Raw genomic sequence first — 23,036 nt, 5'->3', positions numbered from 1 at the left:
TAAAATAACTGAAATTTGCAAGAGCTTATTAGATCAGAAAGAAAGAGGATATTCAGAAGGTTCTGAAATATATATATATATTTAGGCATTTGGCAGACGCACTTATCCAGAGCAACTTACATTTTTATCTTATTACACATCTGAGCAGTTGAGGGTTAAGGACCTTGCTCAAGGGCCCAACAGTGGCAACTTGGTGGTTGTGGGGTTTGAACCTGAGATCTTCTGAACCGTAGTCCAATGCCTTAACCACTGAGCTACCCCTGGCATTATATATACAGGTCCTTCTCAAAAAATTTGCATATTGTGATAAAGTTTATTATTTTCTGTAATGAACTGATAAACATTAGACTTTTATATATTTTAGATTGATTACACACAACTGAAGTAGTTCAAGCCTTTTATTATTTTAATATTGATGATTTTGGCATACAGCTCATGAAAACCCAAAATTCCTATCTCAAAAAATTAGCATATCATGAAAAGGTTCTCTAAACGAGCTAATAACCTAATCATCTGAATCAACTAATTAACTCTAAACACCTGCAAAAGATTCCTGAGGCTTTTAAAATCTCCCAGCCTGGTTCATTACTCAAAACTGCAATCATGGGTAAGACTGCCGACCTGACTGCTGTCCAGAAAGCCATCATTGACACCCTCAAGCAAGAAGGTAAGACACAGAAAAAAAATTCTGAACGAATAGGCTGTTCCCAGAGTGCTGTATCAAGGCACCTCAGTGGGAAGTCTGTGGGAAGGAAAAAGTGTGGCAGAAAAACGCTGCACAACGAGAAGAGGTGACCGGACCCTGAGGAAGATTGTGGAGAAGAACCGATTCCAGACCTTGGGGAACCTGCGGAAGCAGTGGACTGAGTCTGGAGTAGAAACATCCAGAGCCACCGTGTACAGGCGTGTGCAGGAAATGGGCTACAGGTGCCGTATTCCCCAGGTCAAGCCACTTTTGAACCAGAAACAGCGGTAGAAGCGCCTGACCTGGGCTACAGAGCAGCAGCACTGGACTGTTGCTCAGTGGTCCAAAGTACTTTTTTCGGATGAAAGCTAATTTTGCATGTCATTCGGAAATCAAGGTGCCAGAGTCTGGAGGAAGACTGGGGAGAGGGAAATGCCAAAATGCCTGAAGTCCAGTGTCAAGTACCCACAGTCAGTGATGGTCTGGGGTGCCATGTCAGCTGCTGGTGTTGGTCCACTGTGTTTTATCAAGGGCAGGGTCATTGCAGCTAGCTATCAGGAGTTTTTGGAGCACTTCATGCATCCATCTGCTGAAAAGCTTAATGCAGATGAACATTTCATTTTTCAGCATGACCTGGTACCTGCTCACAGTGCCAAAACCACTGGTAAATGGCTTACTGACCATGGTATTACTGTGCTGAATTGGCCTGCCAACTCTCCTGACCTGAACCTCATAGAGAATCTGTGGGATATTGTGAAGAGAAAGTTGAGAGACGCAAGACCCCACCAGCTTAAGGCCGCTATCAAAGCATCCTGCGCCTCCATAACACCTCAGCAGTGCCACAGGCTGATTGCCTCAATGCCATGGCGCATTGAAGCAGTCATTTTTGCAAAAGGATTCTCGACCAAGTATTGAGTGCATAACTGAACATAATTATTTGAAGGTTGACTTTTTTGTATTAAAAACACTTATCTTTTTTTTTTTGGTCAGATGAAATATGCTAATTTTTTGAGATAGGAATTTTGGGTTTTCATGAGCTGTATGCCAAAATCATCAATATTAAAACAATAAAAGGCTTGAACTACTTCAGTTTTGTGTAATGAATCTAAAATATATGAAAATCTAATGTTTATCAGTACATTACAGAAAATAATGAACTTTATCACAATATGCTAATTTTTTGAGAAGGTCCTGTATAATCATTCTATTTTAATAGGTAATTTAATTAAGAACAGCTGACATTTTGTATTTCAAGTAGCCTAAGTCTAAGGTATTGTGATGGATCTTGTTCTAGCTAGCTAAATAAATAAATAAGTCGCTATGTTAGTCGCATGATCTGATACACCAAAATAGTTAAAGGGGTTTCACACAGCCAGACTGGGCACGTGGCAGTGCAGATAAAGTGCAATGAAAGCCGTTTTAATTTATAACCCCATTTTTTATTTGATTAACCCTTCATCAGTTAGACAAAATTGGCATTCGGTCTAAATCTAAATATATAATTACAGTTATATATTTTTTTATGTTAAGTAGCTACGTGTCACTGAACGTGTCATTTTGCATCACCAATTAAATCTTATTAAAATTCTTCATTGACCAGCAAGAACGGCTGGAGTTGCATCATATCAGCTTTAAAATGAGGAGAGGAGCGCGCATGCGCACACGCCTGTCGCGCTAGTAGATCAGTCCTTTCTAGCACTTGTCCTCACATTGTGCGCGCACGCTTTCTTTAAGGCTAGACTACACACACGCACACACGCAGAAATCTTTTTCATCTGTTATCTCGAGAAGACAAAAAGAATTAGACCGGTTCCTATAAACACTCTTATTTCTCTTACTTAGACAGCAGTTGTAGTCGATTTAAACATGACTGAAAATAAAAGCGAGATTAACGGGCACGCTGTGTCGGAAACCGTTATTCCAGTCGTCCCCGTAAAATCAGAGAAGAGGGATTGCAAAGATAAGTTCAAGTCCTTTTTACGCAGAAATCTTGTAGTGATTTTGACCGTGTCCGGGGTGCTCGTGGGCGTCGGGCTCGGCATAGCGGTGCGTAAAATGAACCTGAGTCGAGCGCAGATGACTTATTTCGCGTTTCCCGGTGAGATGCTGCTGAGGATGCTGAAGATGATCATCCTGCCTCTCGTGGTCTGCAGCCTGATCTCGGGCGCTGCCAGCCTGGACACTCGCTCTCTGGGAAAACTTGGAGGGATCGCAGTGTCCTACTTTTTGGTCACCACGCTCATTGCCTCGTCCATTGGAGTCGCCTTGGCTTTCCTCATCAAGCCCGGGGTCGGCGCTGGAGCGCTCAACACCAACAGCCTGGCGCTGGAAAGCGTGAGCAACAACAAGGAGACCGCCGACTCTTTCTTAGATCTAGCAAGGTACTCGTATAATCTTACCAGCTCTGGTTATTACATCTATCAGTTAAGAGAAAAAGTGTACTTTGTATAACTTTTAGTCTAAATGACCGTGTTTGATGGTTTAATTTCTGAATTTGATGTAGCCTGATTCTTTGATGTAGCCCTACTCTTCTTGAATTGAATGAACTTTTATGGCGTCTTGCTTCTTTTGGATTAATTTCACTGACCTTTCTTTCAGTCTTTGGAGGGGTAGGCAGGAATTAATTTGAGGGGCTCGAGCGGGGCGTGGGCGGGGCGGCACGGCACGTGGGTATATTAATAATAATTTCATGGGTATATTAATAAGTTTTAATAGAGTGCTCATACACTTTATAGACACTTCAATTGAACATGATGAACTAAATGAAGTCCCTATGAACAGGAGAAACTATATATTGTCTCATAAACCATATTATGGTTTATTTCCCTGCACTAGACCTCCAGAACTTCATCAGCTGTCACCTTGATTTGTTCAGAATGCAGCTTTAAAACCAGAAACCTTTGCATGATTTGCATTGGTTGAGTTTATTTCTTACAATAGCAGCCGCAAGCCAATAATACAGCAAGTGGGGAGAGAAATAATTCCACAATTTTGGTTGTTCTTTTTATGAACATCAATATAGCACAGTGTTGTAGTTGATATTGCATGCATTGTGCATATATGAAAGTAGGTCCATAAAAGTACAGGTGTTATACTGTTATTAGCCATCGAAATAAGCATTTGGAGCTAGCAAATATTTCCTAAACTAAAATCCACCCCTATCTACCCCACTGTGTGGTGATGTGTTTCTGTCTTTGTGGTTGTCTTCATTTCAGAATGGTTGTTTTCCCTATCACTATTCTCTATTCCCAGTCCCTGTTGGTTCTGTTATGTCTAAACCTGATATGTTTTCTGTCCTGCTCCAGTGAGGTGGAAGGTCAACATTTTCTGTTTGTAGTTCTTGTGAATGCTGTATTCCTGATTGACCGATCCTATCAACCAGAGTGTTTCAACAGGGTTGAAAAATTGAGCCATTTTTAAAAAATCCACCACTGGATACATCACTGATTTATAGTATGTGGTACTGTGTACCACCAAAAGATTTATTAGCAGTCCATTGTACTGGAAAGAGGAGGAAGCAGCTGCCTGCTAAAACCCACATTCAAAACCAGGCATGGAATCACTTTCAGCAAGAAAACATCTGCTAATATTGCATCATCTTATACAACACTTTGTCTCCATATCAATTGCTTTTACGTTGTTTTGAATTGCCTCTGAATAATGAAACTTTCATTATTACCAGTTAACGTGAGCACGAGCTCCCGCCAACGTGCTGTAACTGACTAATATCCAGTGCTTTGGGGTTTTGGCAGGCAGCCGGCTATTGCAAAATCTTTCAGGTAAACTGTGTAGCAGGATAGGATGTGCTGGCGCAGAATATTCTGCTTTCTTTAAAAACAGACAACAGATTTTTTTTTTTTAAGCTGTACTAAGCGTATGGTGCCTTAGTGGTTAGAACTGGCGTCTTGCACCTCCAGGGTCCGGGTTCGATTCCAGGCCAGCTTCGATTCTCTTCTGTGTGCATGGATTTTGCATGTTCTGCTTAGGCTAATTGGCATTCCCAAATGGCTCATAGTGTGTGTGTGACCTGCGTTGGATTGGCACCCTGGTGTACTCTGCCTCGTGCCCTGGGTCTCTTGGGATAGGCTCCAGGTACCAAGGATAAAGATGATGAGACGATGATGAAATGCATTAAGCCGTTATGAACTGAATAATATAAAGATTGTGGTAGTAGTACTACTTTCAGCCCTACTTACCATCCACTTTATTAGGAACATCTGCACACTTGCACATTTATGCAGTTATCTGATCAGTCAATAAGGTGGCAGCAGAGCAGTGCATAAAATCATGTAGATATAGGTCAAGAGCTTCAAGTAATGTTCACATCAAATATATATGTGACTTTGATTGGGGCAAAATTTCCACTCAAATAAAACACTATAGTACTACGTATATAAAAAGTACTATATCTATTGAACTTTGCAACTGTGTCTCCGCCAATGAGCGGGCTGTTCAGGACACACCTACCCTTCACAGAGAGGCAATGAAAGAGATTAGCCACTAAGAGTAACTCACTGCAGTCTAGGGTGTCTTAAACAGGTTGGGGGTGTGGCATCTGCACCCAAAATTGGTAATCCATGTGGAAAAGGTGTGGTGTGATTGCATCTAGTTCACTGCCAAGTTCCAAAGACCACCTTTCTGGAAATGCTCTGGCAATAAGTCACGTCATGTGTTAAGAGAACAATATTATATTTCTTGACTTTGTGAATAAAGTATGTGATTCTACAGAGCATTCCTTTCTATACATGGTCAATATAAACAAGCCATTCAAATAAGAATTAAAAGCAATGTCTGTGCTATAGCTCTTTGATATTTAGCTACAGGTTGCACCAACATATTTTTACAGGAGATTATGATTTTAAGTGACGTTTATGACATAAATAAGTTAGATTTATTTATCTTAATAGATTTTTGTTAAATTTAGTCTTAACTTCTTCATGCAAATGGAAAAGACAGAGAGCCTGCCTGCTTGCAATTAAATGCTTACCTGTTTTTTCTTATGTGTTTCATGCCAGTGAGCAATGCAAGCACTGGATGAAAGAAAAGTAAACACACAGCTGGCTAAGCAAATTTGTGGGTTACTGTGCACTTTAATCCATGTGTGTGTGGGAAAAACTGATGGGGTTATTTGTCATTTGTCATGACCAGATGGAAAGTATAAAAAGCTTCATAAATGACATCTGATTTGTGACCAGTGTTGGGGGACGTTACTTAGAATAACTAATTACATTACAAAATTACTGTCTTTAAAAAGTAATCAGTTACATTACAGCGTTACTTTCTGATAAAAGTAACTAGTTAGAGTACTTTTCCATTGCAGAAAATGAAAACTCCTTTGTGATTCCTCATGCATGTTTTTTTAGTCAAGACCTTTATAATTGTTCTACCATCATCACTCAGCGAGGTTTGGCCCATAATCTGTTACCTACTACCTATACCCCTATCTCACCTATGCGGATGGGGGGGCAGGTTATCGGGGACAGGGCCTGTAGGACGGCTGTAGGACACACAATAATGAATTGTGAATGACTGTTGTCTGTCTCACAGATTACATTAATTAAAAGTACTTTTTTTTTAAATAACTGAATACTTTAATGGTGGACCTAACGCATTAGATTACTTGTTACATTTAAAAAGTAATCCAAGTACTCTAATGCGTTACAAAGTACACACAGGTTGGTATGTCACCTGTTTGTGACATATCAACCTGACTAAGAATGAAGTGGTACTGGTAGTGTATTTGTATTAGTAGTAGTGGTATTTGTCATTGTTCACATCATATCAAGCATATTTGTCGTTTTTTTTACAGAAACTTGTTTCCATCTAACCTGGTTGCTGCTGCTTTTCGCTCAGTGAGTACCTTTCTTCTTTCCTTTTGATACCTAAACTCAGATTGTAAAACTTGGGTACAATCTCCATAAGTAAGTAGCACCAGTTTAACCTTGGTATTTATGACCACTTGCCACTTGGAAATCTCAGTTCCACCATATTAACAGCCCTATGCTACTTAATGAACAGAGTCTCTGACTGGTGTGAGCTTTGTTCACTTTACTCAGTAAATATCTCTCATGGTGTCCCTCACCATTAAAAGCTTCCCAGTCGTTGCCATAGCAGAAGTATTCCGTTCCTGATGCCTGGCAACTTGGCGCGCTTTACGAGGATGTAGTACATGGGTGACTGCTCTTGTGCGAGTTTGGCAAAAGAAATGAAAGGGTCACAGGGTTGATTTGTGGGGTGGAAGATAATGTCACCAGGCAGAGTGGGGAATGTGTGCAGCTGAGTACGTAATGTCCCCTCACTCACTGACTCAGGCCTGAGTCACTCAATACATGATCATGCAGATATTAAGGAGCTCAGTTACAACTCATAATAAATGAAGAAAAATAACCACGCCTAAATTATATAGATGCAAAAAAGTATTCAGGAAAAAACTGCTGTCTTTCGAAAACCAGTCATATTAAAGCAAATCTTTTTCACACTCAAATCCTACTTCAAATTCAAAAGGCCCAAATTGGTCTGGTGGTCAGGTTATAGTCAGAAGTACTTATCTCGTAGGCATTAAATTAAAATAAGCATTAAATATTCCAACTAGAATATTTATGTTGGCTGCACATTGGATATTCATATATTACACAAGAGATTGGGCAGATTGGGAGACCACAGCCGATATAGTTAAAGTTTCTAAGCAAGAGGAGCCTCTGAATATCCTTGTCATTGTCCATGTGTGTGCCATTTGGCAGGTTCTCGTCAGCTATGCTTTAAATGCTACTGTTGTAGACTTCTGAAGAGACTTCATTAAATCGTGGTGATGTCTAAACTTGAAAGCTGAGGAAAATGTCAAAGAATTTAAAGTTCTGAGAAAATTAATGCATGAAAAGCTATTATCTATTGTTAATTAAGCAACATATTTCTAACTCAGAAACTTTCTTGTTTGTTGTAGTATGCTACAGACTATAAGATGATTCCAGTGGGAAACATAACAAATGGGACCATACTCTACCAAAAGGTATATATTTTTTCTGCACATTATGTCAGCAAACATTGAAATACTGTTTCAACACAACATTCTGCTTGCTTAGATAAACTATAATTTTTTATTCTTTGTTGTTATACAAATGACAACATAATGTACTGTAGGGACTGAGCATTCTATGAAATTGGTAAAATGTTTGATGAATAATCCCCCCCCCCCATCTCTACTAAGCATGCCTAGCAATCATATGACCTAAATGATTATTTAGTATGTGTACCATGCAGATTCAGCAATTTCTAATAAAATTCCCACTGAATCCTTTGAGATTCAAAATTCATGTTTAGAATGTAGGCGAAACAAAAGTCATATTAGAAACACCATTAAAGTTTTTATACTTATTTTGTTCTTATTCCTATAATAGATATAGGATAAGTTTTCTAGCCTTTCCTAGATAAATTCCAACCCTTCTGAGTTGCTGGCTTCATTGTAGGCTTTACTTCATTCAATGTCAAAGACTACAGGCATTTTTGAGGTTTTTGGCCCAGACCCAGCTTGGGTTCCCTGTGCCGGCTATTCGGCAGCTCTGAATACACAGCCTGTTCGTCTACGTGCTGCACATTCGGTACAGACGCTCTTGCCACTCTTCAACTCTTAAATTACTTGAACAGCTGTTAACAGCAAGTCTTTCCAAGGACATTTTAGGCAACAGGTATTGCAAAACAGCAGCATTTAAACTTCAGTGGAACATTTAGATCTTTCCAGAAAAGGATTGTTCCTGATTTTCAGTAGTATTCACAATGTTTAATCACATTTTATATGAAAACTTTTTTCAATAGTCAAAATATATTTTGTATAATAGATAATTCACAGACTACTTCAGATACAGATAATCCACAAGTGAGTCTCTGATGAAGCACATTATTTGTATAAATGCCTGTGTGGTCCCTTTGCATTCTCATTCCAATGTAAATGCTCTAGCCCACGCCAGGGTGCGAGACTAATGCAAAAGCAGAGATCTTTGTGAGGCTACTTACCCATAGTTATTATAATTGACGGTACTGACAGAATAACACAGTCTCTTATTTGTAGTAATCCGTATAGTCTGTATGAAAGTGAACTAAATACAAATATGAGATCAGGTTGGGCATAGAGCACACGGTCCTGCATGCACAGAAACGTTACATAGACACTGTATATAGGAAATGATATTGACAAATTTAGCTATTTTATAGCAGCCACTAAGAATTCAGCATTAAATAATAATAATAATAATTATAATAATAAAAATGTTGAAAAACATAAAATTATAACATTTATTTAATATGATTGTTTGCAGTTTTATTATAATTAATAAATTATATTATAGCATATCTAATTATCCGTATAAGTAATTTATTTAATATTTGCTGTGTCAGTCCTTCATAAATATTTATCAGGCGTATTTTTTTTTCCAGAGCCTTAATAGACTCATTTACTCTGTTTGTCTGTTAGTGTTTAACCTGTGAAAATAACCAAATAGACACCTCTATGTACAGTAGCTTCCCAGTGATTATGCCAGGACACAGTGTTACCATTGATACTGATGATGTTTAAACATGGGGGTGAGATAGCAAAAAAAAAAAAAACCTCTAAACTAAGCTGAATTAGTCTATTGAAGGTATCCTTTTGCCTAAAAAGCATGAAAAGTTCAAACAGGATCACTCTAACGGTTTGCTATGAGCAGTCATCTATAAACAAAAAATATTGCCCTTGACTGTGCTGGAGAAGGTTATACAAACATTACGTTTTTGGATACCATTACTAAATAAACATAGAGACACTGCTGAGAGAGGAAAAATGATAAAGAGGGAAAAAATTAAGTTCTTGGTGGCAAGAGAAATAAAAGTTAACATTTCTATAACTTAAAATATTATTATTATTATTATTTTTTTTTTACCTAACAATGTTTTTTAAAGTAAGCACCTTGCATTAGGCTAAAGACATATGTGGTTTGGTGCAGGTGCCAGTGGGAACAGAAGCAGATGGGATGAACATTCTTGGCCTGGTTCTGTTTGCCATGGTGTTTGGAGTGGCCTTGAGAAAGCTGGGAGCTGAAGGGGAGGAGCTCATACGTTTCTTTAATGCCTTTAATGAAGCCACGATGGTACTGGTCTCTTGGATCATGTGGTGAGTGAAAGCCTCTGATTAAGGACCAATTTAAACAGTCGATGCAAGCAGTCTGAATTGATTTTGCTGTACTCCACCAAGTTGGTTAAATGTTTCTAAACGTTTTAGACTATTAACAAGTCTTAATGACATGTAGTTAAGTTCATGTAGAGTAACTTACAGAGAGTTTTATCAACAGGTTGTCTTATTGACTAGTGTGGAAAAAACCACAGTACTCAGTATATTTTTAGTATCTTTCCCTTTAATGTCCATTTACAACAAATAATTATTAATGTATCACAGCCACATGGTCTTTTCTGTGAGTTCTTAAAGTCAAGTCAAGTCAAGTAGGCTTTTATTTTCATTTCAACGATATACAGTTCTATACACAGTGAAACGAACTAGCTAACTAGGACACCTACAGTGCGTCCAGAAAGTATTCACAGCGCATCACTTTTTTCCACATTTTGTTATGTCACAGCCTTATTTTAAAATGGATTAAATTAATTTTTGTTTTCCTTGGGGTTTGAACCTGGGACCATCCAAACTATGATCCAATGCCTTAACCACAGAGGTACCCTGACCTCAAACATACAGGCGTACATATGACTATTTACATACTATTTACATTTTTAGCATTTACCACTGCCTAAACCACTAAGCTACCTCTGACCTATATCTTCTAAAGTTATCTCAATTAAATTGTAAATGATTCTTGTCTCTTACAGGTATGTACCAGTTGGCATCATGTTCCTGGTAGGAAGTAAGATTGTGGAGATGGAGGATGTGGTTCTGCTTGTCACCAGTTTAGGAAAATACATCTTTGCCTCAATCTTGGGTCACATTATTCATGGTGGCATTATCTTACCTCTTATCTACTTTGGGCTCACCCGCAAAAACCCTTTCAGCTTCCTTTCTGGCCTGATCACACCTTTCACCACAGCCTTCGCTACCTGTTCCAGGTAATTTCAGTTGCCGTCTGTACAGTCCTCAAATCTTTACCCAAACAGGAATTAAATGCCAGCAGTCCTCATTCTGATTGGCATGTTCACCTTACTTGCATGCCTTAGGGTTTTTAGCACAAAGCTACCCAGACATTGGCTTCCTTTGATTGTTGCTTTGGAAAACCGTCTGGCTTTAATCTGCACATAGAATTTCCCAATGTTGAATTAAGACCTGGAGTGTTAAAATAACACCATACAGTGTTTATATAGGTCCTTTTGGCCTTTTATGAGCTAAAGTCTTAAACCAACACTGGGGCGTTAACTGTGTGTTTGCAAAAGAGAGGTAAAAGATGGCGTTGCAAGTTCATGTGGACGTATATTCTGTCTCTTATACCGTACTACTAATTTCTGTTGTCTGGCCATCTTTTCATTTTAACTTTTTTTTTTCTGCCTTCTCAGCTCAGCAACACTGCCCTCGATGATTAAATGTGTTGAGGAAAACAATGGTGTGGACAAAAGGATCAGCCGTTTCATCCTGCCGATCGGAGCTACTGTAAACATGGATGGCGCCGCTATCTTCCAGTGCATCGCTGCCGTATTCATTGCCCAACTCAACAATGTCGAGCTCAACGCAGGCCAAATCTTCACTATTCTGTGAGTGCATGACTGAGAGCACAGCTTCTGACAGAGTAACCAGGCGTATTAATAGACTCAGTATGTGTTCTAGAAGGCATTTCTGTCCCGGGAGTTAAAACAACCTATGCAGACTCTGTCTTATGCCAAGCTAGTGCTATTAAGAGCGATCTAATTTTACTAGCACAGGAACCATTCTTGCTTCTCAGTTTCCTGCTGTCTGTGCAGAAGTTACCAAGGAAGGATATTAAATTGCCTTTTCTTTTTTTCTTCCTTTCTTTCTTTCTTTCTTTTCTTCTTTATTTTTAAAAATAAAAGTTAATTACAATTTTAAAAGCATACAGTCCAAGCAGCTGAGTGTAAAGGGCCATTCAAATTCTAGTAATTGAATTCACGTTGTTCATCGTAAGCTGAGAGTTTTTTTTCTGTTGCCCATATAATGAAATATTTAAAGATTTTTTCCTATCATTCATGCAGCGTGACAGCTACAGCATCCAGTGTTGGAGCGGCAGGTATTCCAGCTGGAGGAATCATCACCATTGCAATCATTTTGGAAGCGATTGGCCTGCCTACCAATGATCTGTCACTTATGCTGGCTGTGGACTGGATTGTGTAAGATAGCCTCTACCATGTAAAGTTTGTTAGTTTTTACTGCACATGTTTAAGTCTAATTACTTTGTTTTTCATTAGAATTTATTTTTATTGGATCAGATCTGGAAATATATTAGCAATTTCTTATATGACAACCACAGACAGATTTAGGTCTGATTTGTACTCCCTTAAAATGTCATGTGTGATGTAACACATGCTTGAGAATTAAGTAGCAAGTTATTTATACTGTATATTGATATCGTGTGTGTGTGTGTGTGTGTGTGTGTGTGTGCGCGGACGTGGGTGTGTGTGGGTGTGCGTGTGGGTGTGTGTGGGTGTGCGTGTGGGTGTGTGTGCGGGTGTGTGCCTGCATATTCTTTTTTTCAGGGACCGTACCACCACTGTGGTAAATGTGGAAGGTGATGCTCTGGGCGCTGGGATCTTGCACCATATAAATGAACAGGAGATGAAAAAGCAAAAACATTGTGACAGCCAGGAGGAAGAGGAAGAGCTGAAGGAGATTAAAGTGGAAGCCGTGGCCAACGTCCAGGCTGAAGAAGAGACCTCGCCTCTTGTCACACACCAAAAGCTGGCCGATGACTGCTCGTATAACTCCGCTCATGAAAAGGATGGCATGGAGTCTGTTTTCTAAACCTACTTTCTTCTAATCACTGAAAGCAGTTTAGCAGTTCAAAGCATTTCCAAACTCTGTCCTTGATTACCCCACTCTAAGGTCTGGGAGTACGGGTCGTATCTCCCATCTACAGGTTGCGAAACTTGCAGTATACAGTATTTCTTCTGTGGTATTAGCACATAAGAATGGATGACATGATCAGTGTGGTTACATTCATACCATTTTTATTGTGCCAAATCATTTTATTAATCTCTCTTTTGGGAAAGAAATTTCCATATATTTTTGTTGTACATGTCTGTTCCCTATTTTGAGTAATTGTTTAAGATAGTGAAGAGAATCATTTACAGACTGACGTCTTTCACTGGCTCTATTTATTTGCTGTATCTTCACTTGTGAAACATTAACTGTTTTGAGGATGGATAAGAAAACATGTGCTGTAAATGTTTGTTTCCCTAATGGCTTAATGTCTTATCACAGGCCAGTTGAGTCCCGGGCTAGGGGCAATGACTTATACTCCAGGGACATTTATGTCCAGTTTCTCCTGGGTGCCACAGACGTGCTAGCATAGTTAAACACTAGTGACACCCAGTGTTATAAATGTGAAAGTACTGTTATTTTCAATAATGTTTTCATTAAAATTATGTGGAGGTGTTACAGTTCACTTAAACATTCAATAGACCACTAATAGACAAAATCCAATCTTCATTTACATTGTAGTATTGATGACAAAATGAAGTAATGTTTAAAAGGGTCATTAAACCTTTTTATTTTCAATGCATTGATAATTGTAACTGTTAGGTACTGTAAACATGTGATTTTACATAATTTATTGTAATTTTTGTTACTTTTATACAATATTTGTTAAACTTATTCTGTTTTTCTTAATCAAAATGCTAAATGCATTGGCTGCCAAATGGTAACGAGTATTATTGACTGGTTTAACAGGTTAATACCACTGTATGTGTTGATAATGTGCTATTAAGATATGACTGGTCCATAATATAATACACCATTTAATCTCAAAACTGTGACTTAACTATGTAACTACTACTGATCTTTCTCAGCTATAATACCTGTATGTCATTAAATCAAGAGCAAGGTGCCCTGTCTTCTCTATTGTGTTTCAAACAGGTTGAATATTATCACAGAGAAAAACAAACATACAAAAAAGAAAAAAACAATTAAATAGGATTTTTAGGTTGATGTGAAATTGTGTGTCCAACTATCTGAATATAGTGCAAGTACCATTATAATGGAATTTTATTTGTTGAAGATAGATACATACAGTACATAGGAGGAAAAGGCTACTTTACTTAAGTGGTATCCTCAAGTGTTCTCTAGAAACATAGATGAACATGTAGTCTAGTGTACTTTAAAAACTTAAGTCTAAAATTAAACTGGTCCAGGGGCACGGGGCCTAGTAGTTAGCACTGTGGCCGTGCCCCTCCAGATTCGAGTGTTTGATTCCCACCTTGGGTCTGTGTGCGTAGAGTTTGCACGTTGCCTCTGTTTGGTGGGTTTCCTCTCACAGTCTAAAAACATGTCGATTAGAATAATTAGTGTTCCCAAATTGTCCATAATGTGTGTGTGAATGCCCTGATGGATTATACCTACAATAATAACAGCAGTGCTGGCTTAAACAGTTAAGGCTGTAGGTTACTGTTTTTTTTTTTTGGGGGGGGGTTGCCCCTGTTGAACCCTTCAGCAAGGCCCGTAGGCCCATGTGCTCCAGGGGCGCTGTATCCTGGCTGAACCTGTGCTCTGCGAAAAAATAATTTCACTGACAAATAATGGCATTAATTGGCACCCTGTCCGGGGTGTACTCCGCCTTGTGCCCTAGTTTCCTGGGATAGGCTCCAGGCCACCCGCAACCCTATCTGTACACAGGGTAATCGGTATATAGAACAATGAACGAATTGTGGCCCAATTATGCATTTTTTAAAAAAGATTATTGTACACTAGACTTCTTGTTACACCACATTTCCCTTGGAATGCGCAAAAGATAAGGTTACCTCACCAGTGACAAGGAAAAAAAGTAGTGGCATAGTGTAGAATATAGCCTATGCAGTATGAGTATGAGTGATTTTGAGTAAAAATGGCATTTATGGTTTTCAACATTAATGTGACATTAATATTAAACAAGACTTTTTCAGTGTTCTCGAATAGGAAGTTTTGTTTTATCCAGTTCACTGCCCATGACTGGTGTATTGTGTAGTAATAATAATAGGAATAATCACATATTTGCATTCAACAGATATATAAAAGGAAATAGGAATGCAGAAGGAGCGAGAAGCCTGAGAGGAACCGAGGTTAAAAGCCTGATGTTCCTATTGGCTGGATGCCTCGCGCTCTTCCGCTTTTCCGCTGCCTCTTAAAGGAACCAGTTACTACCGGACGCAACTGTATTTTAACTGCTGAACATTTCACTACGTGTACAGTACGTTTGAGGTTTACATAAAGTTTTTTTTTTTTTTTTTACATTTTATTTCTGCGCTACATCTGGAAAAAGGTATTTACACTGTATTATTAACCCACCTAAAATGGCTGCCTAGTAACACCGAAGATTGTCTTTGTTTCTGATGAGAAGCGGTGGAACAGTCAGTCAGACGCGGTGCGAGTTTACACTGATTAACAGTTACGCTTAGGTTAAATTGTGACAAATTACAGCAGTTATGTGTTAAAGTTAACTTAACAGAAGATGTTCATTTTATTAACCCTTTAGTCATTTTCCTTCACAAAAATACCTATAATAATAATAATAATAATAACAATAATAAAAGCTTTCGGTTTCTTCAGCGCCTGCTGTTTATCAGCTGGAGGGTTATTACTTCTCCAAAAGCTTGATTCAGCCCTAAATGATGCATGTAGTAGATTAAACATTTACAACTCACTATTCTACAGAAACCTGAGGGTCTGTAGCAGCTTCATTATTATACTTTGCTTTAAACGCAGGTCATACATTCTGGCCAAGTCCTGTTATCCAAAATAAATACTGTTTTTTTTTTTTTTTTTTTTTTTTAACATAGATTGATCAGGTTTAAAACCATTTGGTTGTAAGTGTTGAATTAATTCCAAGAGAACACATGTGAACACTATAAGACTGTACATTTTGGTTCAGTGCGCTCAGTCCAGAGTTGCCATGGTGGTGTCCAAACATGCAGGCATCTATGTGACAGAGTAGCTTTTGATAGGTGTGTATGCAAACACCATCATGAGGGTTATTACAACTCGCATGCAGAAGGTTTCACATCTGTCATTTCGTCATTTGCAATAAAGTTACAATACCAGGCCTTTAAATAAGAATAGTATCACCAAAGCTAAAACATACAGTCAAATCACTGTTTTCCCTCTTTGATTTATATGCAGGCATTTTAAAATTGTAAGCCTTTTAAATGTGTTCAGTCATTTATCATCTGCAATGATGTGGTACAAATCCTTTATTAGGAATAATGAGCAAAAACCTGGTTTGGGACACCAGTGTACCAACACACATTTGCATGCTTGCTCATCCCTAGGTAATTTACTATAGCATAGAGGTAAGCAACATGTACAGCAAATCCACACAAATAGTTCAGGATTGAACTGAGGACCATAGAGCTGTAAGGCAGCTCTGGTACTTGCTGTGTCACTACAACAATATGTTTGACAAAGGTTTTCATCAGGCTATCTCCCAACTATCAATATATTTGTTTTCTTTAGTGCAAGATGATCACATTTAAACAAACACAATGGTAATACCACTTTCCCTTTGTCATTTGGCATCCTTTGGTTTTAAAACACACTAGCTGCATTGAATTTATTCAGATTAGAGATTACAACTTTACTGCTTTATATGAATGAATTTTACGAACAGATTTTTTTACAACTTCAATTAACTCAATAAAAGACTATAAACAAAAAGGACCCACAATACATCTCAGAAATTATATTAGTGGTTCTACTGTTCATTTTGATGCTCCTGCCTTTTTTTTTTTAACAGGATAAAAGGGCAAGGGCACGTTTACAGCTCATTGAGAACTGTAAAACATTCCTTCCAGAAACTCATCCCCTGAAGTACTGCTGCCCCCACATGCCACCAACATGTGCGAAAAAGAATATAATTATTCCAAAAGTAATAAATAATTGGATTGAGAGTTTACATGGCTCACATTTTTCTATTTAATGGGTTAACAAAGGTTTACACCACCCTTTACACTTAAACATTTTTTTAAACAGGCTAGCCTGTCTGTTCGGATTGAGTTGGTGCATTTTATTTTGATTGGACTATTACTGCAGCTTCTGTGGCTTTAGAATTCATGTACCGCACTGTGCAAAAGACTTGATGGATGCTGAATGCTGGTTGATTGGAACAGATACGAGGGGAAATGTAGTTGCTGCTGAGTTTGTTACATAAACAATTAATTTTGAATTTGTATCTCCGGGCACTTTGTAGCCCGTCAGTAAAACATTTATTCCCATTTCTTTAACTTAATTTATCATTTAATATGAGGACTTTTGCGCAGCACTTGCACATTGTACCTTAAAGCAATGTGTTGCACTCAGCATGTGAGCAGCTTTTTAGCCAAGCCATCCTCTGTCATTCACCATGGAAACCAGAAGTGCCTGAAATCACTGAACCAGGCTAGGAGAAAGATAGAGTAGTCTAATCTGCTGATAAATAAAATTACACTGAGGAGAGGTAGATATAATAATAGTGATATTATTGATCATTACTGATCTTTTTGATAGATATATGAAGGCTGATCCTTTAGATACTGTAGATACTGTAAATGCAGGCTGATCCTTTTGTCCACATTAGGTTCTGAATTACTTTCCTGGAACATTATTTGCAGATTGCGAATACAAAGAACATATTTAATCTTAAATAGCAGGCAAGTCTGAGCATGTACTCATTACTGAGCCATATCAAGTATCAGCCTCATCATTACATTTACCTGAGCTTATTTAGCTTTTCACATGCAATGTGGTGTGGATTTATATGTTCACTATGTGATTTTGCATAATTGTAATTATGAAGCATATACAGAGACATGCAAGAAGTAAATGGACCCCTATTGGTAAAGTTTAGCTATTAATTACGTTATTAATACTTTATTGACTAGCTGTTTAGCAGCCTTTAAAAGCAACAGCCTGCATAGGCATAGAATAAAAGGACTGTTCTCAACAGTCCTACAAAGACAAGAAGACATCTTTCAGGAGGCCCATGCTGATCAGTTCATGGCATGTTTTACTCATTTCTTTAAACCGAACTATATGTTTGTATTGAACAACAATCTTGTCTGTTTTAAAATCAGAAATTTCTTTTAACTTTTATTTGGCCTACTTAATGAATCTGAAAAGAAGGGAAAAAAATGGTAGTTGCTAAATTGTAACACATGTTGGTGCATACATTTTTATCTCTGGGTGGGTTTTAGAATCCAGCCTCTGTTCTATGTGCATGAGTTTGTGTGTTCTCACTGTCCTCTGGTTTATTGTCACAGTCAAAAAACAGTCTAGGTTAATTGGCATTTCCAAATTGCCTATAGTGTATACATATTTAGCAAAGTGCCTGTGCCTATCAATGGGCTGGCACCCCATCCAAGGTCTATCCTGCCTTTTGCCTTAAGTTAGATAAGATAGGCTCCAGTCCACTCTACAGCGGTCTATTTACTTTTTTGTAGTTATCTTACATGTGATCCTTACTTTTGATCACCTTATTTTTACAGTTTATCCATCTTGCTGAGAAAAATGGGAAATTGACTAAGTTTTATCAGACACCTTGTCTCAGATGGAGCAGAGAAACTATGGGAGCCATAAAAGCCGGATCCCAACGTTTATTCGCAGTGGATACACAAGACACCTCACGCAGGAAGCCAGTGACAGATCAAGGTCAGTCCTTGGCCAGGAGGCTAAGGACTCTGCCGGAGAGATCGGTTCTAGCAAAAAAACAGTTACCATGGCACCTACTTCTAGGTTCATGACAGGCAAGAGCTTGTATACTGCACGAAAGCCACTGATCTCAACAGAGCACCAGATTTCAATTTTGAAGAATCCTTCCACACTTGAATACTTAGAAAGGGTAAGTTGGTAAAGGCTATAAGTTTGATTTTGAAAGGTTCTAATGCTTGTGGATTTGTTGTTGATTAATTTGCTACGGATTAGTGTGATTGTGTATATCTAGAAATTACCAACTTGGTCTTTGCATTATTAGAGAAACATTGTTACTAAACCCTGAGGAAAAACTGACATACTTATTCACACAGTATTATAGTGCTGTAGCATAGGAATTCTGTGTAAATGGTACTTTCATAGCAATATATTAAAGTCTTCTTTTATGCATTTTCACAGGTTCACATGAGCACTGTGGACAAACATGAAACACAAGATGAGGGGATGGATTCTAACATGTTGGATAGCACGAGTGTTCAACGTATCATTGCTTCTCCTCTTTCAGCAACCAGAGAAGACCTTTGTGCCTCTTTACATTTATCAGAACTTACGCTATGTTCTTCTCACGAGGAACCTAATTTCTGTCCTGTTTCTTCAGCAAACAAAGTTGAAAGTAGGAGCCTTTCGAGTTCCTTTTTAAATGATTTAGACCTCACAGTCCCATTAAGCCCTAAAGTGACTTCCACCCAGCATATTATTCCTCATTCATACACCTCCCGAACATCCCAAAGGGCAACCACAAGGGAATCCAAGCAAGTAAGACCCTCTTTTCTAAACACTGGCTGTTCACGGAGTAACAGCAAAAGCTACACTTCTGAACCTAAACGAATGTCCCGCTATCAGATCACTTATTGGGCCTGTGCTATCCCCAGTACCTTACCACCCTCTCCAAACCGTAAGTCTCCAAGCTGGGACCCTGACAAGGAGTATCAGTCCCTCCTGGATTATACATATCCTCTTAGGCCCAACATGACAAATACCTGGGGATCAAATGAACAGATCTTACGAACTGATCAGCCTTTACAAGACTCTGGCATTGGAGTAGACAGTTTTCTTAGCTCGTCTAGTCTTTCCTTCTTGGACCAGCCTGTTTCTGGAATGAGGAAGGGAAAAACTAGGCCAGGTTCTAGTCAAAGTTTTGGATTTCAAAATCTGAATCTGAAGAATCTGGCACATTCCAGGTTGTCAGACCTCAGGGTGTCAAGAAGCATGAATTCCTCCCTGGAGCAGGTGGGTTTATCAATTGAAAGTCTGGATTGTGAGGGGAAAGACAGCTTTCATTATAAGAAATGTGGCATCTTTTCCACATCCAGGTCTCCTCCGACCTTTATCAGGTCCACAAGCATCTTACCCCATCCAGGGTCACTTGGTGAGTGGGATGAGGAGTTTCTCCACTTGCCAGAGCAGCTACAGGAGATTCAAGATCTTTCTCAGAAATTAAAAGACATTACAATACACATTAGTCAGCCAACCACCAACGACTGGGAGTCTCTGCAGAAAGACAGTGCATTAGTTAGATCTTTCCCAGTACAAGTGGAGAAACAGGCAGCTGACGTCTCTTGTGTGCAAGGGTCTACTGAAGACATTCCTTTTATAGAGAAGACCAAGGGAGTGGATAATAGAGTGCAGGTAATAGGCCACCAGGTAACCAGAAATAACTTGAGGGATTTGGAAGCCATTGTGGATCAGTTAGGTGGAATGTCTTGGGATGAGTTTAAGAGAGAGACAGAGACTGTTGAGGGAGCGAATGAGACACAGGACTCCCTTTTGCAGCACTTGCAAGTGAGTTAAAACTTTCTGTTGTTCTGAATTAACTGTCAGTGACTTCAAAGCCAATGTAACATGTATTGTGTCTTGTTAGACATTCTGCTCAAATTTAGAAAAACTGATTCAATGGCTGCACAAGGTGGTGGAGAAGATGGATTTGCTTTACCCTCCTTCAGTGGACATTGAGAGTGTTAAAGCCTCTCTGGCTGACTATAAGGTCAGTACTATAAACACTATATAAGATATGTGTATATACATATTGTATGATTTATTAAAAATATTTAATACAAGTAATTTTACCGTGAACGAATCAATAAATCAATCAGTATATTATTTAAAGAGTTTTCAGGAGGAAGTCCAAACCCACAGGCCACTTACTGCATCCATCCTCCAGACTGGAGAGATGCTTTTGTGCTGTATGAACTCGACTGCTCCCTGTGAGTCTTTATGATTGATCTTATCTCTGATTTTGGCATAAATATGTATAAATATTCCTTTTTATTTGTATGTGTTAAGGTGCTAAATATTTAACTATGTTTTATGTCTGTTTTGTTGAGCTACTATAATTAAGTAGTCATATGCTACACTTTTTCATTCCAGTTTGTTCATATAATTTAAAAAAATCCTGTCGCCTTGTGTATGTCCTTATAGGTATATTTGCATTATTAACACAATTATTAAATATGACTCTATTAACATTACTTACTTTAGTAAACTAGAAAATATATGACATGAATAATCATTTTGCATAAAAAAGTAGCTACTTTAACCAATACATTACAGATGTAATGCTAGATTTATAAATCTTTGCTCTGTTTAGAAGTTGCATATTGAATTATCATATTAGTGTAATGACTTAATAGAAAAAATAATTATAAAATATGTCAAATTTGACTGGGCAATGTGTTCCTTGAGTCCACTGATCATAAGCATATTTTTATAATATTAAATTTTCTGTAATATTCATGTAAATTCTATGTCAGTGTTCTTGTTTATTAATAGCTCCCCCTGGTGAACCCTGTGTTAAAGTGTCCTAATGGAAAACATGCCCCTACGTCATTACTCAGTTCTCTAAATTGTTTGTCCTGTTTGTTCCCCCAGTCCCTGGAAAAAAGAGCTGCATTGTGTTACTGAATGTTCAGAAGGATCAAAGTGCTGCTAAAGTCTTCCTTATTTAGCAAAAACATGATCATTTTTTTTTTGGTATATGGTTATAGCACTGCAGTTGTAAACAAATATTACACTGTAACCCACTAGCACAGTCATGTGTGACAGCAGTCTAGCTGGAAAATAATTTACCATGCATGCCTGACATAAAGGCTGTATTTTCCGTGTTCCTTGTTCTTGTCGTTTCATATCATCAATCTGTGACTGCACTTGTACTGCAGACATGTACTGTACATATACAGTATGTTATTGCAGTAACGATCAGTGCATTTAAATAATAACTTATTATTTTTATATATTCTTTTACTTCTATGGGTATCAAGTTCTGAAAGAGACACTGACGTTAATAGAGAGGCAGTCTCATACACTGGAGGCTCATTCAGAGCATCTCTTCTCCTCGATTTTATCCACCATGGACTGTCTCACTGAACCAAACTCACAGGACAGCACAGGTTAGTAATGTTCACGTAAACCTTTGTTAGTCAGACGGGAGCTCAAAATGTTTACATGTTTGTTCAGTGTTTACATGTTTCCCTTAAATATTGTTAATATTGACGTTAGTATTGAATATATAAAATTTTGAATTGTTGGAATTTTTGAATTGAATGGTTATTGGGTATTAATTTATGTGTAGTCTGTTTACCACATTAATTTGTCTTCTGACCTGGGTTTAATGGCACATTGTACTGTAAACCTTCATTTTCTTACCCTGCAGAAGAGACATCATTCAGCAGTCAGGATCAGTACCATTGAATGTGCCTGTGACCCTCATTTTATGTGCAGGTGCTGTAGCAAAGCGGTAATTCTGAGTGGCTGAAGTATTTAAGTATTTAACACTGTTTGTTGTCTGTGCATTAAATTTTTTAACATTTACTTTAAAGAGCTATCATGTTGTACTTTACGCATATGTGTATGTCAACTGTTACCACAGATGCACTTTTAATTTTGCACATTTGCTTTGGATATGTTCAGTGACATGTACTATATATTGCTCTCATATTACTAAAAGGTCACTCAATGTCATAAGTATATTATTTTGCAACATTTTACAGTATAGTGCTTGTCTGTCCTGGTACATATCAGGATCTCAGGTTATTAGGGCTATTCATTAAGGTTTAATAAGTGCTCAATACCAGCCCTGCAGCTTCAGTTTCTATCCAAGCAAAAAGGTACACAATAGACTGTTGTCCACAGTGCACAGTGTGTACCTTTTATAAGCACTATAAACTAAGTCCTTATTGATGTTATGCATGTTATTATAGCTTATTCTAGAAAGACTACATTAAACTTTCCAGTCACTCTATACTGGCATTTAAGAATCAAACTATTTTTTGGATTATTAAAAATGATCTTGATTGCAGTTTTCTATTAACAAGAGAATAAACTTTGTACAACTGCTTTGTCTTTTGTCCTGTGTTGTATAAATAAGAGTATATTTTTGGCATTTGTAAAATTGACTACACCAAGACAACTTTTTTTTATTTATGCGCACAATAGAAGAGTTAGGTTAAGGTTAAAATAATTGCTACTAAATAAACTGAAACTGTTTGAGGAGTTTTAAAATACCAC

General features: G+C 38.0%; 2 protein-coding genes across 2 annotated transcripts; both read left to right on the top strand.

Moving 5' to 3' along the window:
• Positions 1 to 2,376: 2,376 nt before the first annotated feature.
• slc1a4 (solute carrier family 1 member 4) lies at positions 2,377 to 13,707 on the top strand. Its single transcript, XM_053502859.1, has 8 exons — positions 2,377 to 3,066; positions 6,495 to 6,537; positions 7,626 to 7,691; positions 9,658 to 9,824; positions 10,532 to 10,765; positions 11,207 to 11,401; positions 11,858 to 11,992; positions 12,359 to 13,707. Exons 1-8 carry the CDS (start codon positions 2,552 to 2,554, stop codon positions 12,621 to 12,623), a joined length of 1,620 nt encoding a protein of 539 aa, XP_053358834.1. The 5' UTR covers positions 2,377 to 2,551; the 3' UTR covers positions 12,624 to 13,707.
• Positions 13,708 to 14,967: 1,260 nt separating this feature from the next.
• Positions 14,968 to 22,864, top strand: cep68 (centrosomal protein 68). Its single transcript, XM_053501249.1, has 7 exons — positions 14,968 to 15,114; positions 18,311 to 18,663; positions 18,933 to 20,315; positions 20,395 to 20,517; positions 20,641 to 20,737; positions 21,791 to 21,919; positions 22,183 to 22,864. Exons 2-7 carry the CDS (start codon positions 18,373 to 18,375, stop codon positions 22,218 to 22,220), a joined length of 2,061 nt encoding a protein of 686 aa, XP_053357224.1. The 5' UTR covers positions 14,968 to 15,114; positions 18,311 to 18,372; the 3' UTR covers positions 22,221 to 22,864.
• The last annotated feature ends 172 nt before the right edge of the window (positions 22,865 to 23,036 follow it).

This window comes from Clarias gariepinus, chromosome 8 (genome assembly GCF_024256425.1).
Source record: "Clarias gariepinus isolate MV-2021 ecotype Netherlands chromosome 8, CGAR_prim_01v2, whole genome shotgun sequence".
Lineage (NCBI taxonomy): Eukaryota > Metazoa > Chordata > Actinopteri > Siluriformes > Clariidae > Clarias > Clarias gariepinus.
This window is presented reverse-complemented; position numbering and strand designations above follow the sequence as displayed.